We start from the raw sequence: 26,519 nt of genomic DNA on the forward strand, positions 1-26,519 counted from the left end.
CGCGGGCAGAACCGTACTGCGAGTCAGGGCGGCGGGAAGGCGCCGCCGCTGGGTGCCCGCCCGCGAGGGGCATGTCGGAGGGGCCCCCCGGGAAGTGGCACAGCCTGCGCCCCAGCTGGCAGGGACAGCGTGCGCCGAGTCGGAGTGGGCAGTGGCCGGCCACCGGGCGCGCTCGGGCCAGGACGGCGCGGGAGGGCGTGCGGGGCGCAGACGCCTCTTCCCGGCCGCCGCGGCCACCGCGCACGCCGCGTCCCGCCGCCGGGGAAGTGGGGGCGAGGGCCCCGCAGGGTCGGCGCGCCGCTCACCCACGCCGTACTTCTCCTCCCGCTTGGTGGGCACCCAGCGCGTCATGGCGCCGCGCGGGCCCCGCGCCCCAGGCCGCCGGGACAGCCGCCGCCGCCGCTGGTCGCGCAGGAAACTCCGCGCCTAGGCCGCCATTTTCCATTCCCTCCGAGCCGCGACAGGATGGGGAGGAAAAAGTTTGCGGCGGGGGCGGTGTCATGTGGGACGGGGCGGGCGGAGCGTCGCGGGCCGGATGGGAAAGGCCGGGAGCGCGGGCGGGAGGCGGGACGGCCGCGGGCTGCGCGCCGCCCTCGCGCTGGGACCCGGGACCCGGAGCCGCTCCCCCTGCCCAGGGGCCCCAGCTCTGGTCCCCACATTCTTGGCCCACGGACAACCCCGACAAAGCATCCCGGCACCCCCGCAGGGGCGTCGCCTTTTCATTATCTGTGGCGTTTCCTTGATTCAGTGAGTCCTGGGGGCTGGATGTCCTAGAATGAGGGGTGCGCCCTTGCGGGGGCTGGGGCGGGGTTTCGGCCGAGGGGGCGTCCAGGCAATTTATGAAGCGTGTAGTTTGCTCCGCACGAGGGTTAGACAGGCGCCTGCTGATGTAACGTCCCCAACTCGGGCTCTGCATTGGCCGAGAGTGGAGCGGAGGTCCCCCTGGGAGGAGCCTTCCAGAGCACGTGGTTCATTCATTTCTCTGACAAACATTAATTGAGCATCTACCCAGTGCCTGGGTGTGCCAGGAGCACCAAACTAGCCAGGCTAGAGGGTGGGAAGGTGATGATCAGGTATCACTGATAAGCTGGCTCTTGGTGCCTGGGCAGGGCACCCAAGGCCTGTGGGAGGAGATGGTTTAGCGCTGGTCCGGGAGGGCTTTGCAGGAAGATGACCCCTTGCTGGAGTGTTGAATAGGTGCAGTGACCCAAAGAGGCCTAGGGAGCTAAGGCCTGGATACCTCCGCCTCCTTAGGCTTGCAGAATCTTCTACTAGTTCAGTAGGATTCAAGGTCTGGGAGGTGGGGGAAGAGAGGAAGTGGGGAGAGGTGTGGCTGGGAAAGGAAGCAGGGGCCAGGCCTAGAGCAGGCACGCTGGCTTCTTACGAATTTGGTCTTCAACCCGTAGGTGAGTTCTCAGACTTTCATGATTTTCTCACCAGTAAAAGTTGGGGCTTCAGATTTCTCCAAGGAAAAACTTAACACCTACACACCTATTTATTTTTACCATAATTCCAAAAAAGAATAGAAAAATTAAAGGAGATAGCCTCAGAATGAAGACATTAAAGGGAGTAAATTTGGTTTCATGGAGTATTAACTGCCCGCCCTCTCTCATGTCCCCAAGAACCAGTGACCATGGCAGTGGGCCCGGGAGCCTCCAAGAATTGTTGGAAGGAAGATCAAAGGATGGAAGGCTCCGTGGAGCAGGGACAGTGCTGGGTGGCAGAGCTGGGGAAGGGCCTGGTACCGTGTGGGAAAGGCCAGGCAGGCCGCCACCACTGACGACAATGCTCGGCCCCTGGATAACTTGTGACCTGAGAGTTGGTGGTCAATCAACCACAGGTTCATAGAGTCACAGGTCTTGTTTTACTGAGAAGGAACTTAAGTCCCTCAGAGGGGCGGGGCCTGAGGCCGGACCACACCCACGTAAAGCTTTCTGTGGAAAGCAGAAACCTCGGTAGCTCAGGACCTAACCCCATGGCCTGGTTACTGACCCCTGGAAGGAGAAGCACCTGTGAAGGTGCCCTACAGGAGAAGTAGGGTGCTCTGAGACAATCAACAGGGTGGCCTGACCTACTCTAGGTCAGGGCGGGCGTCCCCCAGGAAACAATGCAAACGGAGGCTTTAAGGATAAGCTGAAACCGGCCAGGTGAAGTGCCGCCCAAACAGCATATGAGAAGGCCCTGGGGTCGGGGAAACACAGACCTTCAAGGAACCTAAAGGCCAGTGTGGCTAAAGCGCAGGGAACCGAATGAGCCCGCAGGAGAAGGACCTTCTAGGTCCTGCTGGGGATGCAGATTCTGCAAAGAAAACCTGGCAAACAAATTGTGATTACACTCACCGTCTCGTTTATGCCCAATGTCAATCCGGCTCTCCAGGCGCCCTCACCCAGCAAGGGTGTGCTGCCCGACGTCGTGCGGCGTAGCTGAAACTATGACACCGGCTCTGAGAAAAAGAAAGGGCGATTTATTTAATGCCGAGTCGGCTTGCAGGAGGCCCGCTCAAATCCGTCTCTCGGATCCGGGGTCTGGGGCAGGTTTTTGAGGGGTTCGGGAGAACAGGCATGCAGAATCACTGGCAGGGATTCGGGGGGCAAGTTTAATCGGAGGACCTTGGAACTTAGCCGTTTATTTTAAGAGGCTTCAGGACTAGATCTTCCTGCACAACGGATGGATGCTTCGCCTTTAAGCGGTTCCGGTGTTCAAGTTCCGGTCAGGTCCCGCTGCTTTGGTTCCGCGGGGAGGGGTGGAGTTTGGTTCCGGGTGCCGCTAGAGGTCAAAGTTCTCTCCTCTGCGCCTGTTTCCGCTGCATGGCCCGTGGTGTTGGTCCGTTGTCTCTGCAAAGCAGCTCAGTATGGTTTCAGAACCAGGACAGGACCGTTCGGGGCTGGTTCTGCACGTGGGGCTGCGCTGTAGGGAAGGTGGCATGTTGCGGTGAAAAGCTAAGGGTTTGAGAGTCACGTGGCCGGGAGGTCTGGCTTCACCACTGCCAGCGCTGCGATCCTTCCCCTTCGATCCTGGCCATTCTTCTGTTCCCAGGCCTTGGGGTTCTGCTGTTCCCACACGTAGATGAGGGGTCGTACTGCCAGCCCCAGGGGCTCTTCTGAAGACCACAGGGGAAGATGCGGCTGCACAGGTAGGACCCTGTAACCATGACTGGCTTCTTCCTCTGACGCTGCTTCCGGGTTCTTTGATAACTCCATGGTTCACATTTTCTAGAACAGTCGCCACTTTCCCGCTGATCAAGGGGACCCACTGAAATATATAACTAAACGTGGTGTGGGATTTGTATACTTTTGTAAGACTGTCATATAAATAAATTTATAAGTCAGAATTGAAAAACTCCCATGGCCCATGGACCACGTGTTTGACACAGGGAGGTTTCCATCCCATTATTCCGAGTGTGCCCAGTTTTGGCCACAGTCCCTGCATATCTAAGAAGGGTCATCAGCATTTTGTGACTGACAACGGCAGTGGTCTCATCTTGCGCCTCTAAACTGAGTTTGTGGCCCTGGCTCCTTGTCCTGTGGTGGCCTGAGCTCCGGACTGGCCCCATCTCCAGTTCTAGGAGCTGTGGGGGTGGTGCCAGTTGGCATTTTTAACTCCTGGGGCACAGATCTCAGCCATACCCCCCAAGCACCGTGCAGGACTTGGGTCTCTGGAGGTATGACCCGCCCAAGAGCACTGGGTCTCCCAGTGGCCCCGTCCTAAGCATCGGTCAACGCTCAGACTAGTGACTCCCTCCCAATGTATGGCAGAATTTTGAGATGAGGCCATGACAAAGTGTAATCAATATTAACACTTTTAAATTTTGAAAATCAAATTTTTAATTTATTTTTTAACTTGAAAAAAAAAACTTTACATATATACGGTGCAGACTCAGGAAGTAAATTTACTAGAATCTTGCCTCGTGGAGATCCCAGAAGCACAGTGCACACGCCGGGGTGGTGGGGTACCTTTGGGGGATAGGGAGCACGCACGGGAATGGGACGGGGTTATGGAGACTGTACACACTTCGAAAGGGGTGTTACCACCTGCTTGCCACCTGAAAGGGAAGGAACATGGCCTTGCGGTGAGGCCTCTAGCTGCTGCCCTTTGACCCAGTGGCAGATCTTGGCATCACATTAGATGACCAGGCAAGTGGTCACAGCATACAACGTCACACAGCACCAAAAGGTACAATCAAGACTTTCAACCTAACTTCCAGTTGACAGGAAATAGAGGAGATTGAGGAACAAGGTAAATGACACCACAAGAAATATAGCCCAGCAAAGCTAGCTCGTGCAACTTTCTATGGGACACTGGTTGTCAACAAGTCAGTGTTATTGAAATCAAATGGGTAGATGAGAAAGAGCTATTTTAGATTTTTAAATATGACATTCAAATGCAATGTGTGGTCCTTGCCTGGATAACCCTTTTAACAAACCAAATCTAAGAGATGCGAAGGGCAGGAAAGGATTTTAAATATTTTTAATTATTACTTATTTTCTTAGGTTAGTGTTACTGCGGTTATGTTAAAAAAAAACACTCCTTATATTTTAGAGGTGCCTGCTGAAGTGTTTAGAAGTGAACTGTCACTGCGTTTGTCATTTACGTTAAAATACTACAGAAAAAATAAAAATGAAACAAAATTGTTCAGTTGAGGTGATGAGTCTATGAGTGCTTCATCTCGCTACTTTTTTTTATATGTTCGAATTTTTTTAGAAAATAAACTCAAAGTGAGGGAAAGGACAGGCTTGAGATTTGAAAACCAGCTTGAGAAAAACCCCAGACTGACCTTGTTCTGACAGCTCAGGCTCTGCCTCACCTCCCAGGTGTGCTGCTCAGCATTCTCCACAAAGGTTATTAAAGCAGATGCTGGTTGTTAAACTTCAACCAGCTTAGCAGAGCAAATATGTCGCTCAGTAGAGGATGCTGTGTGCTGCGCCGTGTGCCCGTGGGCCAGTGCGACCGAGAACGTAAGTGCAGACCAAGCAGTCCCTCCCACCCTGAGCCCGCAAAGAAATGAGCTCTGGGGCTGCGGGCAAGACACCTGCAGGAGGCGGAGCCTCCTGAAATCGAAGGGGCCCGGATCTGGGTTGCAAGGCCTGAGGTGACCGAGGCTTCGTCCCCAGAGGCTGGATGCCCTTGGGGTCCCTCAGGACCCTCAGACAGTGCAGGATAGCATTCTTAGAGTCAGCCAGACACGTGACCAAGACGTTGGCAGCTGCCTGACCCTGATGGGAAGGTTCCGTGGTGGCTCCCAGTTTCCTTGCTGTTAAAATAGTCTGACTTCCAGAGTGTGGTGAAGACTTAATGAAATAATGGTAGCAGAGCTACACGCGGGGCCTCCAGGTGACACAGTGGATTCCAGATTCCAGACGTCGGGCAGGGCAGGACTGTGACCCCTGAAGGGAGGACGACGAGTGAGGTGAGCCCCACGGCTGGGGGCCCAGCTGGCTTCCCGGAGGCAGGAAGGGGAACTCACCTGCGCCTGGGGCCTCACTGAGTGGAGACAGATACGGCGTTCCCAGAAGCCAAGGCCTCTAGGACTTGCAGGTCAGACAGCCCAGGATGAAGGGGCCGCCCACACAGAGCGAGAACGCCAGGGACCTGCAGAGGGCTGGCGGGGGTGTCCGAACGCTGACCTGGGCATGTGTGCAGTGACACTGGGCGAGTCCAGGTGAGTGGCAGCCTGCAAAGGGCCCGGTGTGGGCTGGCTGCAGGAAGAACGGCAGGACGTAGCAGGCCCCAAATAATTCCCGGAGCTCACACAGTGGTTAGTGTTCCCTCCAGCCGCGGTGGAAAGGCGTCTAATGTAGAGTGGGACAGGTAGAGTCCTCCAAAGGGTGACACCACCACAGCGGGGCTGCGTTAGCCCTGACCCGAAGGCTGCTCTGATAAATGACAAAGCCAAAAAGCAAGGTCAAAAGAGTGAAACTGAGTCCGAGTAACTAACCAGCATGCCAGGATTCAGGGTAACGTCACTTAAAAGAGTACGATAAATCCAGCACCCAACCCAAACTGACCAGGCAGGCGAAGAAGCAGGAAAACGTGACCCACAAGCAAAAAACTCCAGCAGTGGAAACAGATGCAGAAGTGGCAGGGGCGATGTAATGAGCAGAGAAAGCCCTTAGAATCCGTGTCATCAGTAGGCTCCACGTACCCCAAAAGGCAGAGGAGAACATGGAGACGATGAGCGAAGAACCGAAGGCCAGGCGGTCAGAATGGGCGTGTGCAGACGGGGGCCGTTGCTGTCGTGGTCGGGCTGATGGTGGGCATCTCTGGGGCGCCTGGTTCCGCCTGGGAAGTTCTGGGCTTCTCACAGCCTCAATTCAACTTACTCGGATGAGACCCTCCGGTCTCTGGTTCTGGAAGTGTTGACCGCTTCAGGCACGGGGCATCTCAGCCACGTGAGCTGGTGGTCAGGAGTCACTGTGGGTGTCTGTGGGGTCCGTGCCCCGGCCCCGCGCTTCTCCGCAACCAGCTCTATCCTGGTTGTCCTCTGTGGACCCACTGTTACGTGCTGAACCATGTCCCCTGCCCCCCAAATTCATAAGTTGAAACTCCCAGTACCTCAAAATGTGACCGTATTTGGAAACAGGTGATTAGGTTATAGTGAGGCCATCGGGGTGGTCCCTGATCCCGTCTGACTGGTGGCCTTATGAGAGGAGGGAATTTGGACATGCATACGTCAGGGATGCATGCACGTGGAGGGACCATGTGAGGACACGGCCAGGAGGTGGCCTGTGGCGGCCTTGGAGAAACGGACCTGCCAACACCTTGACCTCAGACTTCCAGCCTCCAGAACTGTTGGAAGTGACGTTCCCCTCCCTGGCGTCTTGCCATCTCCTACACAGTGGCTGCCGAGGTTTCCCGCTGACGCAGCCTCACCCAGAGCCACCTCGAAGGCCAGGGACAGGATGTGGCTGCAGCGCTGGAGCCTGGCCCTGCCCCAGGGTCCAGCCGTTGTCTCCAAAGGCTCCAGCTGCAGAGGCAGCACTTCCTCTTCTGAGGCTCACACCCCATCCCTGGGCCCACGGGTCCCTCCGCAGCCTCCAGGACCCCGGGTGTGCCACCTGCAGCCTGGGGCAGGCCCGCGGGGGGCGGGCTCCAGGAATGTTGTCACGGGGCCCCCCACACACACACACCCACAGGCTTGGGGGTGTCCAGTAAAAACACCCACTTGGAAACATCAGGGAAAGCAGATGAAGAGGTGACAGTCTGTGTGGGAAGGTGGAACATGGCCATGTCCTGTCATTCCAGGCAGATGGCACAGCGTGAGCAATGGCCCTGACCAGGAAAGTGCTCAGTGCCTGGGGCTGGAGGGTGGGGTAGGGCGGAGAGCGGTGGCAGAATATGAGGCCAGAGGCCAGCGAGACCCAGATCTGCTCCGGGAAGCTCACTCTGGTGGCGGAAGGAGAACTGGACTGCGGGATAGAGAAACCGGATCTGGGAAATGAGCCACGAGGAAAGGGGGTGCGGATTTGGGAAGTCTTTTAGGGTTTTTGCTGAGCACGTGCTCACTGATGGACTGAGAGCAGTGTCCTGACGACTCCTGAGCTAGGCGCCATGGTTACCCCATTCTGCAGATGGGGTAACCGAGGCTCCTAAAGGCTCTGTAACTGGCCCAGAGCCCGTAGCTGAAAAGCAGTAGAAACGCGATTGGCCCAGTCATTCTAAGTCCAGGCCCCAGACTTTTAACCGACTGGGACTTTGCAAGTTGATGCGACAGGCAGGACAGGCGTCCTTCAAAGGCCCACCTTGCAGGTGAGGAGGCTGGCGAGGTTGCTGGGGCTGCAGCCAGGGTCTCAGCAGCCCAAAGGCAAGCGTGGAAGGGGAGTGACACAGGTGACACCCCCATCCTCTTGGAGGAGGATTAGGCTGCAGCTGCCTGTGTCTTTACAGTGAAATTCAAACTGCCTGGAGGTATAATCGTCCAGCCTCATTACTGTGACTGGAATGAGATTCAGCCCAGCGGGGGCAGCCGGGTGGCCTCCCTCAGCCTGGTGTGGCCTGGGCCCAGGGCGACCCTGCTTAGCAGCCACCCCAGGGACACTTGCCCAGCCCCCAGGCTAACCCCTGGGCTCTGAGGCCAGGCACCCCCTCCACCTCTCCACCTGGCTGCAGCCACACCCACTCTTTCAGGTCCCTGGGAATACACAGCTGGGAAGCCCTCCTGGGCCAGTACTGGACCTGCCTCACCTTCCTCCCTCTGGCCAAGGCTGATACCTCCCGGGCAAAGGTCAGAGGTCAGCCAGGTGAGGTTTTCCATGCTCCAGGCAGATAGTACTCACAGAAGCCCTTCCCTCTGGGACAGCACTTACCTGCACTTACCTGGTCCTTTAATGGTCTGCACTGCCCCTCAGGTTGGGAGGGCGTCTGTACGCATCTTCTCTGCAGAGAGAGCACTCGGGGCTATTCACAATGAGATGAGAGTAATAACACAGACTTACCGAGCTCTTGTATTATTTGATTATAGCCTCCCATTTGCAGATAACTGCATGGGAAGTATTTAGTGCACTGTGGGAGCGTAGTGAGTGTGCAACGGACATTAGCTAGTGTATGGATAGGTGTTTGTTGAATGAATGCGTGAGTGACTACATGGGGCGACTTGGCATCCCTTTGGGGTGCTGCTCCTGCAGAAGCCATGCACACATGCAGCGTCAGAGTGCCACAGGCTCATGTCCCTGGCCTGTGAACAGCTGATCTGGCCTATGCAGGGGTACATGAGTGATAGCGGGGGACAGGACCAATCACAATTAACCCTTTTTTTAATCATGCACAAGCCACCTGAAGCTCATCGTGACACTCTCCCAGAACAGGACACGCCCGAGACCCGCAAACACATTCACCAACAAGCCTCTTCCCTCCTGGGCCCCGACGCAGGCTCTGCCGAGCCAGTCGGAGTCGGCAAGGACTTCTGCGGGCGCGGGCAGGCACACACGCCCCGCCCCCCCTTGGCCACTGCCCAAGCCCCAGGACCGCAGGCAAGAAGGAAGTAGATTCTGGGACAGGCCAGAGGCACGCCCAGGCCCGGCAGAGGGTCCAGGAGCACACCGGGCTCAGCCCAGGGCAGGAAGTGTGCGTGGCACATCACTGCACGCTGGGGCCACGCGGGGCCTGGGACACACTGACGGTGCGCGGTTGCCCCTCCCCCGCCCCGGAGCGGCCAGTCCGGAGGACCGACTAGGAAACAGCCACTGAAGGAGGGTGTGGGGTCAGTCGAAGAGGACAGAAACGGCTGGGCCCCGTGTCCGAGGACCGCACCGCTCCCCCGCCACGCTGAGGGCCTCTGCCGGGCCGCGTCCCACTGTTGTTATTCATTTCTCTTAAAATTCGGAAAAAGGTAGTTTTCGAAAAGGGGAACCAATATTACTTGCCAGAAATAGAAAGTAACTAAAAATAGAAGCCTAACTACCTTAAGAAAGAAGTGTTCATTCCTGCGCCCGCTTGCAGTCCCATCCTATCCTGGCCTCGGGGACACTGCTCTCCGCGGGGCCCCTGGCCCGGGGGACAGCGGAGGGGTTCCAGGAAAAGGTGGCTCTGCAGGAGGGGCACGGCCCTGCGGCGGTAATGGGCGGGGTCAGCCTGGGGGAAAGGGCCCAGGGCACAGCAGGGCACAGGGGCGGCGCGGGCGGCGGGCGAGCGCGTCTGTGCACAGCGCGGCGCAGCCGGGAGCCGCCCTCGTCCCCCGGTGCGGCTACCACAGACCCCGCGGCCAGCGAACAGCAGACGCGGGCTGACGTCCGGGGGCAGGGCGCCTGCAGGCTGGCAGGGGGAGGACCCCCTTGCTGGCTCACGGCCCATCTCACCGCGTCCTAACCTGGCAGAGAGGGCGAGGGGGCTCTCTGGGGTCTCCTTTATAAGCCACTGGTCCCATCCATGAGGACTCCATCCTCAGGACCTAATACCCCAAAGGCCCCAGCTCCTTATAGCGTCGCATTGGGCATTAGGGCTTAACAAGTGAATTTGGGGGGACATAAGCATTCAGATTGCAGCATGAGCAATGACAGGGTGGGGGCAGGGTGGAAGCGTGCTCCCTGAAGGACCTTGGGGGCCAGATCCCCCACCTCAGGGTTAATCTGCCTGCTTTTTATCATGTTATAAAAAATTTCCACTTAAACTACTGTAATTGTATCGTAATTACAATGTGCATTCGATTCCTATTCTGGATGCATGCTGCTTACAAAGAGATTTCATTTTCCTGAAGTTTATTATTATTATTTTCGTCAGCAGAATACAATGGTTTTAAGAAACAGGTGCTCTTGGCCAACGTTGGGCACCCTTGATTTTCTTCTTTTCTTTCCCCAAGTAAAAATAGTAATGGAGGAATTCTGCCAGAAAAACACCCTGTGAAGGAGCTTCCTTGGGATGGGAAAGCTATGGCTTGGGGCTGTCCCACTGCTTCGGAGAGAGACTGGCGGGGCAGGCCAGGGGTGGCAGAGGGCGTCTCCTGAGCCTTCCCTCCGTGCGGCCAGCGGACAAGGCCATGGAGTCAGAGAGGCCACCTCCGGCTGTGGGGCCCCGCGGGAGGGTGGTGGGGAGCCACCCCCCTTCATTCCCCGTGGCAGTGACACACCTCCTGCTGAGAGCTAACAGTTCCTGAGCCCCAGCTGCTGTGGCGGGATTCTGGAGATATGGCTTAGGTTCCTCCCTCCCCCCGCTCTTAGCCTCCAGTTAGGGCAGGGGGAGGCCTCCCAGGCAGTGGCCCCTCCACCCAGGGGCTCCCACAGGCAGGAAGCGGGAGCCTTCTGCTTGAAGTCTAGAGGCTCGCCCAGGTAACTTTACCTGCTGTGGCTGTGGGCTGCCTCCTGGGGAGCACTGCCCGTTGGATGGGCACTCAGGAGCCCTGCCCCCACCCCGACTGAGACCAAGGACCCGCAGGCGGGTGCGGAACACAGTTCATGTCTGCAGGTGATTCACTCCGGAGCTGACCACGGGCCATCCAGTCTCCCTGCCGAGTCCCTCCCCTGCACCCTCCCTTCCCTCTGGCTGAGGGCACCTCCTCCCAGAGGCCACTGGACTGGATTTCCTACCCCAGGCTTCTCAGAAAAACTGGCTTGAGATGTCGAAGGGAAAAGGGAGGCGGTGGGACTGGGATCAGACAGAGGAGGGAGGGCCCGGGACTGGGAATGGGCTGGACCCCCAGCATAGAGGAGGCTGCCCGCTTCAGCACACAGCCCAGGCCCTGTGAGACTGCTGGGCCAGGGCGCAGTGATGTGACAGAGGCCACCCCTCAACTTCTCACTGCCTGATTGCTCTCAGAGTCTGGTCTGGTTCTAGACTCTCAAGATATGGAAATGACAAGGACTCCGGCTCCGATGGGGCTCAGAGTCCAGCATGGGGACCGGAAATAAACCAACAAATAAATCAGGGAGCTAATGGGCTGTCAAGGAAGCCTCTAGGAAAGGCTGATGTGTGAGCCGAGGCCTGAATGATGAGAAGGAGGAAGTTGGCAAGAATCTGGGAACAGAGTAATTAAAACGGCGAGGACAGCACGGTCAGCGTTCTGGGGCAGGAACGTGCCTGGCGGACGCTGGGATCAGGGAGGACACCCCCAGACTACGAGACCGAGGGGAGGGTGGAGAAGGTGCTGTGGAGATGGCAGGTGGGGGGGCAAATGGCCTAATTTAGCCTTCGGTTGCTTCTTAATTATTTTATGTGTCTGAGCTTATCAACCCAACAGGCACCCCGACCCAGGGCAGACACCAGGCCTTAAAATTACTTAGTATTATCATTAATTTATATGAGCATATTAGTGCACAGTTATAAGATATATGCACTAATAATATGTGGTAGTTTATTATTGCGTATTATCACTCATGGGGCCTCTGCCGCAGGCTGGGGCCTGGGAGTGCTGGGGCCTGGGTCGCTCCCACACTGTCAGGCAGCTTCTAGAACCCAGCATGCCAACCTTTGTGGGGTACATCTTAAAGGTATAGTTACATTTTCTAGTAGCCACGATCGATATTCTTGTTATTTTTTAAGTCCACATCAGTGCCCGCAGCAGGTGGGGAATGGCTGTACTGGCAGATAGGGTTACCTGGGCAGGTACTAGCAGTGTCCACCTCGATGAGTTTAGCTTAGTTACAAATGAGGGAGGGGGTGTGGACTTTGAAAGACAAACCTTCGTCTTGAGCATTTCCTCTTCCTTGAGCACTGGATGGGAATGCTTTTGACTTCAGTACTGGGGTTAGGGTGTCAAAGTTTAAGTCCACAATTTCTAAAGGGCCCTGGTGGCCATGTTTGCTAAATCTCTGCCTCTGGAAGCTCAGAAACAAGGCACAGATGGAAGCATTGTCGACCGAGCATGAACCAATCAGGAGGCGTCACTAGAATTAAATGACGAAGTTTTATTCAAGGGTCTTAAGCAAATTGCAGTGCTTGACATACTACTAGGCAATACCCAGAGCGTCCTGAAGAAAAAGAAAAGTTGAGAGTTTCTATAGGAACAAAAACATTCTTGAGAAGAATCGGCCCCGCGTTCTTAGCCTCTGGACTGGTCCGAGCTGGCGATCTTCCAGATGATGGTGGTCTGGACCACGGAACAGTCTCGCCTCAATTCTTTGGAGGTTTATCTAGGATTTGTGTACATCCATCCAGGCTTCGATGCACAACTGGAAAGTTCAGAAGAGTGAGTTCTCAGGCTCGTTCAAGCGTGATAAAGTCAATTCCGCACGTTTCCACCCCCCTTGGCTTGAATCGTCGTGAGAGCTTGACCAGACTGACTCCATTTTGTTTCTTCACTTGTTCCCCAGTGTTCAGCCCAGGAGCCCCAGCACCGGAAGAAACTCGGACAGAGGAGAAGCACCCCGGGGTGCAGTTGCTACGCACACCCACTGACACCCACTCAGAGAGGCACAGAGCCCCTGCCCAGCTCAAGTCCAAAACTGGCATGGAGGACCTCAAGTGACCAAACCGGGCTATACTTTCCTAAGAAAATTTAGACTCTAAGACTGTCTCCCCATCACGCTCAAGCAGAAAACAGAGAAGTAGGTTTGGGTTCTGTTGAAGAGACGTGACGTACTCCTGTGCCGAAGGCAGGAGCTGTGTGGGCGAGTTTCTCTATTCTGCAGATGACAAAAGTCATACAGAGCCCAGTGAAACCAAGCAAGAGGACAATTTTGTGTTCATTCTGGTGCTAGATAGACGTTCCCAGGGAGGTTTGAAACCCATCTTTGTTTTATAGAAATAGTTATTTCATCATGTATGGACAAGAACATGAGACAAATCAGGTTTTAACTTTCAAAAAAATAAAAATAAAAGAATTGGCCTCATGAGACAGACCTTTGTTTTGCTTTTAAAAATCTCTTTATTATAAAATAAATCACAAATACAGAAAACGTCACAAAACAAATAAATGGCTTAGTGACTTACTTCGAGGCAAACACTATCAGGTTAGAAACAGGACTTTGCCAGCCCCCGGAAGCCCGTCCCAGGTCGCAAGCCCCTGTTCAAATTATGACCCCCCTCTAGCCCCAGAAGCAACCTACCTTTATGGTAATAACTCTCGTGCTCTTTAAAATGGATTTTTGTCACCCAAATGTGCAACCCTGTCCTCTATTAAAGGCAGACTTTTTCCACTCACATTTCTGGCACCAGATGTGTGACTTTTCCGCATCCAGCGATTCTCCAATTCTCTGACACTACCTGGGTGTCCTAAACCTTAATTCAGTTCTGACACGAGCTACCTGGAGTTAGCGCTAGATCCCCAAGTTAAGGGCCACCCCCACAAGACCACCTCTCGACTTCAGATGCCAATCATCAGTAGGGGGTCCCCAGGTCACCCACGCTTCTGTCCGACTTAGCTACAATTCAAGGGTTCCCATGAACCCCTCAGATTAATTTGCTTTATCGACTCACGGAACCCAGGATATGATAAAGGTTACAAATGAAAGCCAGATGAAGAGGTACAGGTGGTGAGGTCCGGGGCGGGGCAGGGGGATCACAAAACACAGGAGTTTCTGTTCCCTGGATCATCCTCCTGGCACAAGCCAGAAGTTCTCCAAACCCCATCCTTTAGGGGTTTTGTAGAGGTTCTATTATGTAGGTAGGATTAATTAAACTACTGGCTATTGGTGGTTAGCTCATTCTCTAGCTCCCTGCCCTCCTTGGGGGTTAAGGGTTAGGGTGCTGAAAGTTCCAACCCTCTAATCAAACGGCTGGTTCCTCTGGCAGCCCCCATACTGAAGCTCTCCAGAGACCCCCTCAGCTGGAGCCATCACCAGCACCCCAAAGACTCTCCTGGCACTCAAGAGCTTCCACAGGTCTTAGAAGCTCTGTGCTGGGAACCAGGGCCAGAAACCCCGTGTAAATGTCTTATTACGTCACAAGTGTAGTTTTGCGTTAAATTTCTAAATGTATCTTTCAAGTCTTTAATCTCTAGGTTCCTCCTCCGTCTCTCATATCCTTACCGTTTATCTGTTGAGGGACCTTCGACCTGTGAAATTTATCACTCCTGGACTTGGCTCGTGGCTTACTTACGGTGTCGTTTAATCTGTCCCCGTATTTCCCGAAAATTTGCAGCTGGATCAGAGACCAGATCAGACTCAGGTTAGGGCTTTTTGGCAGACGCTAGAAGGCACTGATAGCTATATGTTCTCTTTGTAATGTTAGCAGACTTTAATACTTAATGCCTTTATCTGTTAAGTTATTGGGGATAGCTAAGTCGTGATGGTCTAATTTCACCATTTCTTTTTTCATTTATTAGTCGGAATGCAATATTAAAGAGATAAACTCTACCGCTCATCTACTGTTGGTTCCCTAGTGGGACAGTTCATGTAGGATAACGTTTGATTCATTGCCTCAAGTTACTAGTTTCCAAGATAACGAATTCTTTCTCTGTTGTCTTCCAAATGCGATCCCTTTTTTTGTAATAACTTTATGAAGTTATGGATTTAAACATATTGGGGAGGTTTTAATCTACTGCAGTTATTATCATTATTGAAGCTTATTATTTCATCTTTGGTCTGAAGGAGTCACTTTGTCTTGTCCCCCGAGCCCTTTTGACATGACCCTAATAGACTTTTATAGCTTCCATGCTATTAGATATTAAAAGATATTTCAAGTTATCTATGTTTTCTGCCCCAGACCTGGATCAGTCATTTCTCCAAGAAGCAGTAATTTCTTTCAGTGAGAAACTATTTTAGATGGTAATTTAAGCTCTAGAGATGCTCATTACTATTGGATTAGTATTTTATCAGCTTTTTCAGATATATAAATATATATATAAACAATTTAAATTTTTTTCTTTTATTATATATTTTTATATATTTTTATTATATATTTTATTGATATTTACATATCAATAAAAATTTTATTGATATAATTGACATACATCACTCTATGAGATCAGGTATATAGTATAAAGGCTTGATTACCATCTGTCGTCTCATGGATACAATAAAAAGAAATGGAAAAAAAAAGAAAAAAATTTTTTTCCCCTGTAATGAGAACTCTTAGGATTTACTCTCTTAACTTTCCTATATGTCACACAGCAGTGGAAACTATAGTATCATACTGTGTATTACATCCTTGCTGCTGATTTATTTTATAACTGATAGTTTATACCTTTTGACCATATATATATGAAAAAATACAAATGAAAAAATCATATATTCAAAAAAATTTTCTTGAGTTTATATTGATCTTCCAAGTCAAATTTAAGACTCCAGAGCTTTAACATAAACTCTTCTCTAGTTCTTTTCTGTTAAATCTATACCTTCTTCTAAGATACCAAGAGTCCTGATTCTCAAGGACAAGGGGGAAGATAGAATTAATATAGCCAATAATTATGCATTTCTTTTATCCCATATTGAGCACACAGCAGCCTCAGAATAAAGATACTAATACTACTATGAACACATTTAAAATACTCTTTTAGCAAATGTTCTGATCATCCTCTCTTCCCCCATTTAAAAAAATAGCTGTCTCTATCTACTCTGTCACAGCACATCTTGTGACTTACAAGGGCCTCTTCTCCATCACCTGTGCTAGTCTTAGCTCTACAGGTAATGTATATTCAGTGTTCCCCACGAGGCCGTATGCTGATTGATGATTGATCACTGGGGTTCTGAAGCTTATTCTCTACCAGATTTCTCGGGAAGAGCTCCTGGAAACACTATTCCTTGATTTCCTGCATGTTCATAATAATTTGTGGTTGTATTTGAAAGTTAGTTTTGCTAGATATAAAATCTTTGGCTTACAGTCCCTTTCCTTGAGTTTTTAAAAAATGTGTGCTTCGTTTTTCTGGCAGAAAGTATTGCAGTTAAAAAGTCTGAAGGTAACCTAATTTTCTTTCTCTTACAAGTCCCATGCTCTTCTTATTTTTTTCTTTAACTCATTAATTTTAGTAGACTACATCTCGGTGTTATGTTAGCCTTCCGGGCTGGCAGTCTCGAGGATGTGGTATTTCCTTTCAACGTGCAGTTTCATAGCTTGTTTTTTGTTTGTTTGTTTGTTTGTTTTTGTTTTTGTTTTTGTTTTTAATTTCAGGGACTTTTTCTTTATATTTTTAGTATTTTTTTCCCCCTTGCTTTGACTGTCTTCTTCATGGGCTCCTATTAGCTGCATGTTTAATCTTCTTTGTCTGTCTTCCATATCTGCTACGTTTTAACAATTTTTTCTTTCTTTTGATTTAAAATTTTTTTTAAAAAACTGCCCTTTCTTTTTAGGCGTTATTTTTGTCTATTCATTCCTTCTAATTTAGTCTTCGTTTTTTTTTATATATAAACTTTTTTGACTTCTAATTCTTCTGTGAGTTCTGTTATCTCATTGCTGAGTTTTCCTCATTTTAGCTTGTTTTGAAATAACAGGTTAGTTTTGATCTGTTCTGTCGTTGCACCTCTCTGGCGTGCTTCTGTTGTCTGTAGGGATGTTTTCCTGCCTGTCACTCTTTTTCTCTTATAGCCATTTTGTGTAGGGTTTGACCTTGATACTGGTCTGTTGCCATTTTGTGTAGGGTTTGACCTTGATACTTGTCCGTCGCTCGTTTTTAAGTGGGATTAGTCCTCCAGAACGTCCTCTTGAAGGCAGTATCCAGCAAAGCTTTCTAACTCCACAGAGCTCCCTCCTCTGTGGCCTTGGTGAATTGTGAATGAGCGTGGCCACTTGCTTTCTGGGCCGTTCTCTAGGTCCATTCCCCTTCCCCACTGCAGTCTGGGTCTTCCCTTACCTTTCTGTCTTTCTTGTCCCTGTCCCATCCATTTTAACTGCATTCCCTACGGTTTCTCCTCTGCGCGTGCCCTGGTCTAGAAGGACCCCTGGCAGGGCAGTTTGACAGTTCACAGCCCCTTCAGACCATCCCACGTCCCGTCACAGTTACCAGCTGTTGGAGGGGTCAAGACGCCTCCGGATTTCAAGTGCTCTTCTCAGACTACCGCTTGACCTTTGCTCTTTGATGGCTTTTAATTATGGTCCACTCCTTTCATAATTGCACTCCTGCTAGAGGTAGCAGATAACAAGAAATTTGTTACTGTCATTGGCTGTTACAGTCAAAGGAAGAACTAAGAATACAGTCTAGAGCTGAAGTGTGAGCCGGGAGTGATTGGCAACTGAACGTTCTCTAAAATTAATGTCTTACCATGCGGTTGGGTGAATCCTCTAGGTAAATAGCAGGTCGTCTGTCTCTGTAATTATATCAAGAGCTAAAAAGAGTGATAGGTGTTTGCTTTAGTACCACATCTGAATTGGGAAAATTTTGACTCGATTGTCATTTAGGCGCAATTAATAATTTTTAAAGTTTTCATTAATATCAATAATATATATTTAATTCTGAGAAATTGAGTAAAAGGATAAAGTCTTAAATTTGAGTAGGTCTGTTCATCTCTGTATTAAAATAGAAATGAACTGAAAGGTTATTTAAAATATCACTCTAGGTTTTTAGGGGCTGGTTTAAGTTTAAAAATTAATCTTTAAAATGAACTGAAAATTCATATTTTGTGACAGATGGGGAAAATCAAGTTATGAATCATTTATAGTCCATGATGAATGAAAATATGAAAAGAAGAACAGTCTCTTCACAGAATATCGTTTTTATTCTTGGGGTTGAATTCTTGAGCTGAACGCTGTGGGACCATGAATTTAGGACTGAGGCTTGAAGAGGTCATTGGGACATTACTCCCCAAGGGAAATGAAAAGGAATCAAGTATTGGATGATTAGCCTCTTCAGGAGCGATTGAGCTGATTATAAATGTGTGGCCCAGGGATGTGAGAATTTGCAGCCGAAGCATGTTCCGAGGGACATAGTCCATGATGGCTCCTACCAGCTAATCTCCCTTCCCTCTCGTTCTCTGCCCCAGGCTCAGACACTGGCCTCTTGACTGGTCCTCCTGGCCCAGATGACAGGAACCGGCATGTTTTAAAAAGCTTTTGGCAATGACTGTCAAAACAGGTCCTGTCTCATTCGTTCATCTATTTCGACATTCATTCCGTTAACATTTGTTGAGTGGCTGCTACGTGCTGGAAGCACCCTGTCCCAATCCTCAAAACAAATCAGTCAGGTGCGGCAGGTGGGCCAGCATGCACCAACATGACAGGTGCACAGAGGAGAGGCCTAGAGCAGATTATGAGGTCTCGGAAGACTCACCAGCAGAGAAGATACACGCTCTGGGGGACGAGGACAAGCGACATGGGGCAGGAGAGGAAAACGGCCTTCAAGAGAGAAAACGCAGGTGTGCGCAAAGCCGAGAAGGCGCGAAGCCTGCAGTCTCACGTGGCTGGCGTGCGGGCGAGACGGGAAGGTGAGGGACCGTGACACGAAACCCGGGAAGGAGTGGCGAAGCAGCGGCGAAGGTCATGGCTGCTTCGGGATGTGACGCTAAAGCCTTCCCCTGTGGGCTCCCTCCACGTGGAGTGGGTACCCTGGCGACCGTATTTGTCCTCTAGCACAGAGGCGGGGCTGAGGCGTGAGGCCAGATGCAAGGTGCCTGTCTGGAGGGCGAGGAGTCTGGGCAGAGAGAGCCTCAGGCAAGTGATGGGGCTGGACGGGGCAAGAAGGGTGGGAGCGATGGAACAGATGAGAGTCAGGCAAGAGACCACCCACGAGCTAAGACCCTCCTAAAGGGACCTCTGCTTGTTGGCACAGTGAATTACTTCCCGCCAATAATTCAAGAGTGGCATGTCCTCACACAGGGAGTAACGTCACAGTGACGTTGAGAAGTTGATTATTAGGACTTAATATAATGTGAATAATGCTATTTTCATCAGTCTTGAAGCCGACGCATGTGATAAAGTGCATTACGTTTTAAAAATCAGAATTTTAAGATTTATAGCTATAGGTCGCACAGGGTCTGGGATTGCTAACGATGTCAAAGGGGAAAAGTCCTGCATATTTTCATTCAATAATCCTGGTCCTTTTTTCCTTACTATACTGTGTTCCTCACACGGCCAAAGGGTTTGCCCATTGTAACAATGGTACCATGACGTTTCACTTTGCAAAGCTGTGGGCCACGCCGACTTGGATTTGTTATCTGACAGTGTCACAAAACTTTCTTGTGTTTGTGCTTTTTTAACGTCTAAATGGAAGACCTGTACTTTTGGCTTCAAATCAGTTTTCTTACTGAAATATAATCCTGACATAAAATTATAGAAAAAATCCAAATCCCAATGAAAGAAAACAGGCAGTCGAGCAATGGCACGATTGTAAAACTATTACTCACTGCTTGGCCCTGAGTGGCCAGCTACGAGGGTTAAGGGTTACAGTGAGGACAAACACTCCTTTGGAGTTTGAGCCTGAGGAGTTTAAAACGGGCACATTTATTCTCTGCCATTCCTGCCGTCATTGATTTACCCTCAAGCTCAGGTTGACTCCGTAACGTAAGATATGCTAATTGCAACGATGAGATGATTTAGAGGAGGAACTGGACGTATCCTTGACTTCTGGCCTGGGTTCCATTTCATCATTGAGGATGGAAGAACCATAATTTCATTGTTGCTGTAGGCAGCTTTGTTCCCAGAAGACTCTTGGGGATGCCCATTTTTGAAAGAGACTTCACAGCCTGGTTCCCCTTTGTTTGCGTCAGTTCAAACATTGGCTCGTTCTTAATTCACTCAGGTGCTTCTCGGTGCCCACAGTGTTCGGTCCCTGCACCCACGGTGGGCGAGACTGAAGACAGACAAACGGACAAGCATGTAAACAGGAAAACAAGTGAGATGGTGTAAAGGGCTTCAGAGACTTAAAGCAGGGGGAGGAAATGGAGGACAGAGATGGGGGAGAGTGTTTGAGATGAGACTCGATGGTGCCCAGGGGAGGCGACAGAACATCCCCACGCAGGGGATAGGGGCAGGCCATGACCTCGGTGAGGTTGAGGAGCAGGCGCGGGCCCGGGGCCGGCAAGCGTGGACGGGAGATGGAGCGGATGAGGGCCGCGGCGAAGGCGCGGGTCTGACTCAGGGCGGCGGCAAGCCCTGGGTTGGGTTGGAGAGCAACGCGGCTGCGGCCTTGCGTCATCTTGCCAGCCGGGCTTCTGAGAGTGGACCGAGAGGGTCCAGAGTCGAGGCAGGCGGACCGGCCGCTAGGAGGCGCTGCCGGCGTCTGCAGACGAAGGGTCCTGGCCCACGTGCTGGCCCGGTACGCCCCGGCCCTGCGGGTGGGGAGTGAGGAAGCGAGGGGACTCCATGAGGACGCCTAGGTTTTGGGCTTAAAATCTGGGTGGGTGGTAGCGGGGGTTGTAGAGACGGAGGGGGCGCAGGAAGCTACGGACTCCGGGTAAGGAGGGGGCTGAAAGTTCTGTTCGCCCTGTGTAGTCTGCGTTCTCTTAGGCAGCCGAGGAACCGGATCAATAGCCAGCCGGATCTCAGGGCCTGGGGTTTCGGGAGGAGATGGGAGCAGGCGACACAGACTGCGGGGTCAGACCGCTGGCACTTAGGACCTGGTGACAGGAGGAAGTTACTTGCAGGAATGTGCAGAGAGACAGGGCAGGGGGCCCAGAGCAGACCCTGGGGATGCCGCCAGCCAGGCTCAGAAGGAGGGGAGCCAGCAAAGGGAACTGGGAAGGGGCCCCCCAAAGGTCAAGAAAGGGACGCCAGGCAGGGTGGCGTCCTAATGGGGGGGGGGGGGGGGGCAGGGGGAAGAAGGCGTGCCAGCAGGAAGGAGCTGTCCACTGCGTAGGTCGCTGGGAAGCCGGGACCAGAGGGAGGAGGGACCATTTGAGTGGCCACATGGAGCTTACGTGACCTTGACCTGAGTGACCTCATTGGCATTGTGAGGTACGTCCAGAGTGAAGTGAGAGATGCGAGACAGACAGTGACATCTACTTCAAGTGCAGTTTTACGTGAGATGGAGCAGGAGAGAGGAGGGGGCAGGACAGGAGCCCCGCCCTGCAAGGAGGCGGGTCCAGGCGCCGGGGATGCGCACGGTGCCGGGAGGAACCTTCGAGAGTGGCATCCTAGGATCCAGGAGCAGGGCGGGAGCGGGAGCGAGGGGCGGACGTGGGCCCAGCCGCAGAGGATCAGATGGTTTGCGGGGGGCCTCTGGGGGACCCTTCGAAGGCCACCTTTAACACAGGACAACGTCCGTCTCTGAGCTGGGGGGCGTCCGTCTCTGAGCGCGGCACAGGCTCTCTGCGGGCTCCCGCTTTTCAGAGCCTCGGTGACTCATCTCCGTGTCACTTCCAGTTGAACTCGCTCCTTCAGAGCTGTCGTGCGCCCGGCCGAGGCGGGAGAGGACACAAACCACTTGAGTAGCTACCGCGGGTTAAAGGGGGAGGAGGTCGCACTGGTCAGATTGCCTCCCAGGGGTCCCTGACCTTCCTGTGGGACACAGTCCTCGTAAGCTGCGTGGGGTGAGGCCTCGGCTGCAGCGTGGACCCTGGCGATGGCCCTCAGGGAGGCGTGTGCGCCGGAGCTGGAGACAGAAGCCCCCGCGTTTGCGGGGCTGGGTCTCCGGGAAGGCGGGGGGCCCTCGTTGCACCTCCCTCCTTCCTTCCTCTTCTCGTTTGCCCCGTAAAGCTGCGTCACTGTTCTTCTGGAAAGCTCTGCTTTTGCCGCCCCTTCCCGCTCCCGGCCTGGCTTCTGCTGCTTTGCGTTTGCCGTCGTGACTCATGCCACCCCTGGCTGGGTCCGGCTTCTTGGCTGTGTGCACGGATCCTTTAAGCCACGGAGCTGGGTGACTCAGTGGCGTCCCGAGGGACTGAACGAGTTAAGATGGGTTTTCTGTGTTGTTTCGAGGAATTTGTGAAACCCCCCTTCCCCAGGCCGTGGAGGGGAGGCGGTGGGGACTGGGAGGTGGGCTTTGGAGCAGACGGGGGAGAGTCCCACTCTGTCACTTCCGAGTAGTGGGATGCTCGCCAAGTGGCGTGACCTTTCTCACACAGGGCTCCTGCACGCGGGGCACAGGCGGTGCACCACACAACTGCAGGGGGCACCATTCGTATGGAAGTGTGCGTGCCCCCCCCATGGGTGTGCGGTGCACAACACCTCGGCCGTGAGCAGTGCTCCTGACTCTGAGTCCGTTTCCCTCTCTGAGAAACAGCTGATGATCTCGCAGCACAGAGTTCTCGGGGGTCGAAAGCCTGTCACCCTCCTGGTCTGACACTGGGCAGAGCGTATCGGTCAAGTGTGACCAGATGCCAAGAGCTTAGGAGTGACCTTTGTCCTTGGACAGGCTTATATTCCAGTTCGAGAGGAAAGACCTCCTTTTTTTGAGTTAAGTTGATTGGGGTAACATTGGTTAATACAATTATGTCATTTTCAGGTGTACATTATCATTTGACATCTGTATATTCTATTGTGTACACAAACCTCTTAAAAACAGTCACTGTGAGGTACGTGATCCTTGGACGGACACTGCGAGTGTCCCTGCCATGTGCCCTCGCCTTGACCACTGCAGGGCACACTGGCCAGCATCCCAGTGCCAGAATAGGCTCTTCCCCCGCCCCCGAGAGATTCTGCCTGTCAGTGGAGTCGTCTGTCATCCGGGTGGCAGGTCAGAAGTGCCAGGGAACTGAAGCCCTTGGGGAGTAGGCTTACCAGTGACACAGGCGTCCCCCAGCAGGACACAGGGAGGCAGGCGTCCCACACCGGCACCCAGCTCCCCCAGAACAGCGAGGCTCCCTCGGCTCCGGGTGGCCGGCGTGAAGACCATCCTCACTTCCCTCCTAGCATCCCTCAGGGCTGCTCGCACTCCAGTTCTACGTCAAGGTCGGCTTCCGGTGCGCTCCTGCAGAGGCCACCTGCAGGACTCCTCGCAGCCCCCGTGCCCGACCTGTCACTCCCCTGACGCCGTGAGTGCCTTGAGGGCTGAGGCTGGGCCTCGGAGGATGCTATAGCCCCAGGGCCCAGCACAGTGCCTGCCACCCGTGGGATCCCACCAACAGTACTGAGTGTGAAGTGAATACGAACTTCACTCAGGCGGGCACACCTCCGGGGCTGAGATCATCTAAGTACCTTTCCTCCAGGATCTACTGGGGAATGCACTTTGTCTTTTCCATCTGTGATCATTACAGATCCTAGAGCAGGGGGTGTTGAAAGTTCTCCCCTCATTACAGATCCTAGAGCAGGGGGTGTTGAAAGTTCTCCCCGAGGGGCTGCCATTTCCTTTTCTCTGCCGATGCCGATGTCCCTGAGCGACCAGATCAGGACACCCCCCGCGTGGGGCCGAGGTCTCGCCGGAGCTCGTGGGCGAGGAGCCTGCCCTCCCTGACAGCAGCAGCTGCTCTGTGTCACCGGGGTGCCCGGGGCGTCCTGGGTGCAGCCACCGTGATCTCGAGGTAGGGGCAGCCGGTCCTTCTCGCCCCTCCTCTCTGGCCCCTTGACTGAAGTGTCGAGTTACCCTGTGAGGAGCGTGGATGCTCAGTGCCTAGAGGGCGTTTAGGTCCTGCTTCTGACCGCCTCGGACTAGGGGCAGCTGCAGCTGTCGACACCTCTTTGGCTGTGTTTCCACAGCTACTCAGCCCGAGGCCTGCAGCTCTTTCTTGATCTATGATGGTTGCTGTCCAGCCTCCCCACATGTCCTTATCCAGACATCACGTAGGTCCTCGAGCAGGTCATTTGACCCCTTGGTGCCTCAATTTCCTTCCTAGGAAAGTGGAATATACTGAACTATATGGAGTTATTGGAGCATTAAATGAGATAGTCATTTAAAAATGCTCAGCACAGTGCTGGGTTGCGAATAAGCGATCAGTCGATACATCATAGTTGTTGTTGTCCGCGAAGCCATTTAGTTGTGTTTTGCAGCGTGCTTTTGGGCCCCTTTCAAAGTCTCATCCCATCCCCCCCGCACCCCACACCCCCCACCCGAGGTCTTGTATGAGTCACGCTGGGCCATCTGGGTGACCTTGGCTCTGAGGTCTCATTTCCAATCCCTCCAACCCCTTCACTCCGTTCCCACTGAGGACCCCCCTCCTCCCGCATCTCGGGGTTTATAACTCACCTCTCCTTGGGGCGCTTGCCCCGTCCAGCTGTTTCCTCTTCACATCTCAGCGGGGAAGAGGTGGCCTAAAGGCTGGAGGCCATGAAAACACACCCGGCTGCTGTCAAGACCCAGTGACACCTTGACACTGGGTCCAAAGCACAAGCCCTGGGAGCAGCCAACAGCTAAGGAGGAGGAAGAGGGCAGGGGACAGCTCCTGGCCTCCGGGGTCTTCAGCCCCCTCCTTCCTCCCGCCTTCCAATGCTGCCTTCGCGCCTGGATCCCAGCGTCCAGCCCTGCGATTAACACTCGCCAAGTCCTGTCTCCGGTCTTTCACTGTGATACTTCCTCAGGCTTCTCTGATGGACACTTTTGTCACCAGAGCTGACATCCCTGACATCCGGGTCATATGCACTGCAATATTTATGTGCATGTGGATCCCAGACCCCGAGAGGGGAAGGCCATGCGGGGGGATGAGACGCCAACGGGGCAGAGCTGAGCTGGACAGGGCTCGGCTCCAGGTAACGCCTCTGTAAATGGCCCGGGTGCTTCAAGATGCTCTGTGTTTTCTTATTCATCTCCATTTTTCAAGGGGAAAGTGTTCCATGGGTCAAGCCGTTTCTTTAAATGGCTTGTCAGTTGTCGAAGCATCAGGTCGCGTCTCCCAGGACCTGCGATCATGCCAGAGTTAGGGAGAAGGCTTGACACTTCATGGTGACGTCCTACCCAGGGCCCTAACGGAGCAGCAGACTTGCTGAGGCCCAGCCGTGTGCTGGTGACCGTGTAGGCGCCGCGGCTGCGGGAGCCGAGAGGAATTAGGCCGTCCTCCCCTCAGGAGCCCCCATTTGCTGAAAGAAACACCCTGTAAGTAGTTACACGGCCGAGGTGATCAGTGCTCCAATGGGAGTGCGTCTGGGGGGCCCGATCACCCCACGTGGGGACCAGAGGAGGATTTGGCAGAGGATGGGCTTTTTTTTTTTAAGTAATGTTTTTCAAAGTGTAGTAAAATACACGTAACATGAAACGTGCCGTGTGAGCGTGTCCGGGCGTGGTTCGGCGGTGCCGCGTGTGCTCACACGGGGTCGACGCCAGAGCTCGGCCGCCTTCCCGAAGCGACGCTCTGTGCTCATTTAACGCCGCCTCCCCGTGCCCCTCCGATAAAGCTCGATCTCGCCCTCACTTCCTGAACACCCCCATTCCCCGCAGGACGAACGATGGCCTGTTCGCTGGCCATCGGCAAGGTCCCTAAGCCCTTTGTTACATGGCCGAGGCCCCTGGGCCACTCCTACTAGCCCAGCCGTGTACGCACACTCTTGTTGGAGGGCGTGAGCGCAAGAATGAGATCGTTTGATGTAAAATTTCGAAGGTCATTCCGGCGTCTGCACAGGAAACCGGCTGTGTGCAGGGCAAGCCTGGGAGCTGGGACCCGCCACCCAGGCACGTGCAGCGGCCCAGAAAAGAGGGGACGGTGCTAGGGGTGCTTCGGGGATGAAGGGGTCACCCAGGGCTACGTGGTAAAGATGGCGCCTTCGGGACTTGCTGGTTTTGAGGGAAAGAGCAAACTCAGGATGAATCCATGCTTTCCGCCTGAGCATCTGGGTGTCCTGTGCCCTGTGCTGAGCTGGGAATAACACGCTGGGCGGGTGGAAGTATAGGGACCTTGAGTTCATCTTGGGCGTGGCAGGTTGGAGAGGCGTACGGGAACCCGAGGGGGCTTGTCTGGGTCTGGGAGCTCAGAGGGGAGGTTGGACTGGAGGACAGATTGTGGGCATCATCTATAAACGGGCCATGTTCAATGCCATGGGACCAAATGAGGCCCCCGGGGAGCCAGGGCAGATGAAGACGCGGGTCCTGGGTCGGGGGAAGGGCAGAGTTTAGCGAGAGAGATGGAGGACGGGCAATGAGAGAAGGGGAAAGCCAGGAAATTCTGGCACCCTAAAAGCTAAAGGAGGAGTTCACGAGCGGAATAGCGGTCAGATGATCGCGTGTAGTGGAGGCATCAGGGCCCAGCGGGACCGAGCCTTGGTCACTGGACGTGGTACCGTGGAGACTATGTCCGGAGCAAGGCGCTGGCGGGGTCAGGGCCCCACCGGACGGGGTGCTAGGGGGAAGAGGGGAGACACGGTTGGCAGGGTAGTGACCTGCCAGCCACATCCACATAGAAATCCCTGGGGCCAGTGAGTATGTTGCC

The 26,519-nt window shown here is 53.3% G+C and overlaps 2 protein-coding genes across 5 annotated transcripts in view; one reads left to right on the forward strand and one right to left on the reverse strand.

The window, feature by feature from the left end:
- DOCK1 (dedicator of cytokinesis 1) overlaps positions 1 to 483 on the reverse strand; it is a 413,576-nt gene extending 413,093 nt beyond the window's left edge. For 3 of the 4 annotated variants that reach the window (XM_039835995.1, XM_039835998.1, XM_039835997.1), the window contains exon 1: positions 306 to 482. In XM_039835995.1, the coding sequence (XP_039691929.1) occupies positions 306 to 351 (46 nt within the window). In that variant the 5' untranslated portion in view covers positions 352 to 482. Of the gene's footprint in view, positions 1 to 305 lie in introns of all 4 variants that reach the window. The other variant, XM_039835996.1, reaches the window with a different exon arrangement.
- CUNH10orf90 (chromosome unknown C10orf90 homolog) overlaps positions 350 to 26,519 on the forward strand; it is a 306,207-nt gene continuing 280,037 nt past the window's right edge. Inside the window, exons 1-2 of the mRNA XM_039835925.1 lie at positions 350 to 410; positions 3,093 to 3,133. Coding sequence (XP_039691859.1) covers positions 350 to 410; positions 3,093 to 3,133 — 102 coding nt within the window. The remainder of the gene's footprint in view (positions 411 to 3,092; positions 3,134 to 26,519) is intronic.

The sequence above is a fragment of the Pteropus medius genome, unplaced genomic scaffold (assembly GCF_902729225.1).
Source record: "Pteropus medius unplaced genomic scaffold, Ma_sr-lr_union100, whole genome shotgun sequence".
Taxonomy (NCBI): domain Eukaryota; kingdom Metazoa; phylum Chordata; class Mammalia; order Chiroptera; family Pteropodidae; genus Pteropus; species Pteropus medius.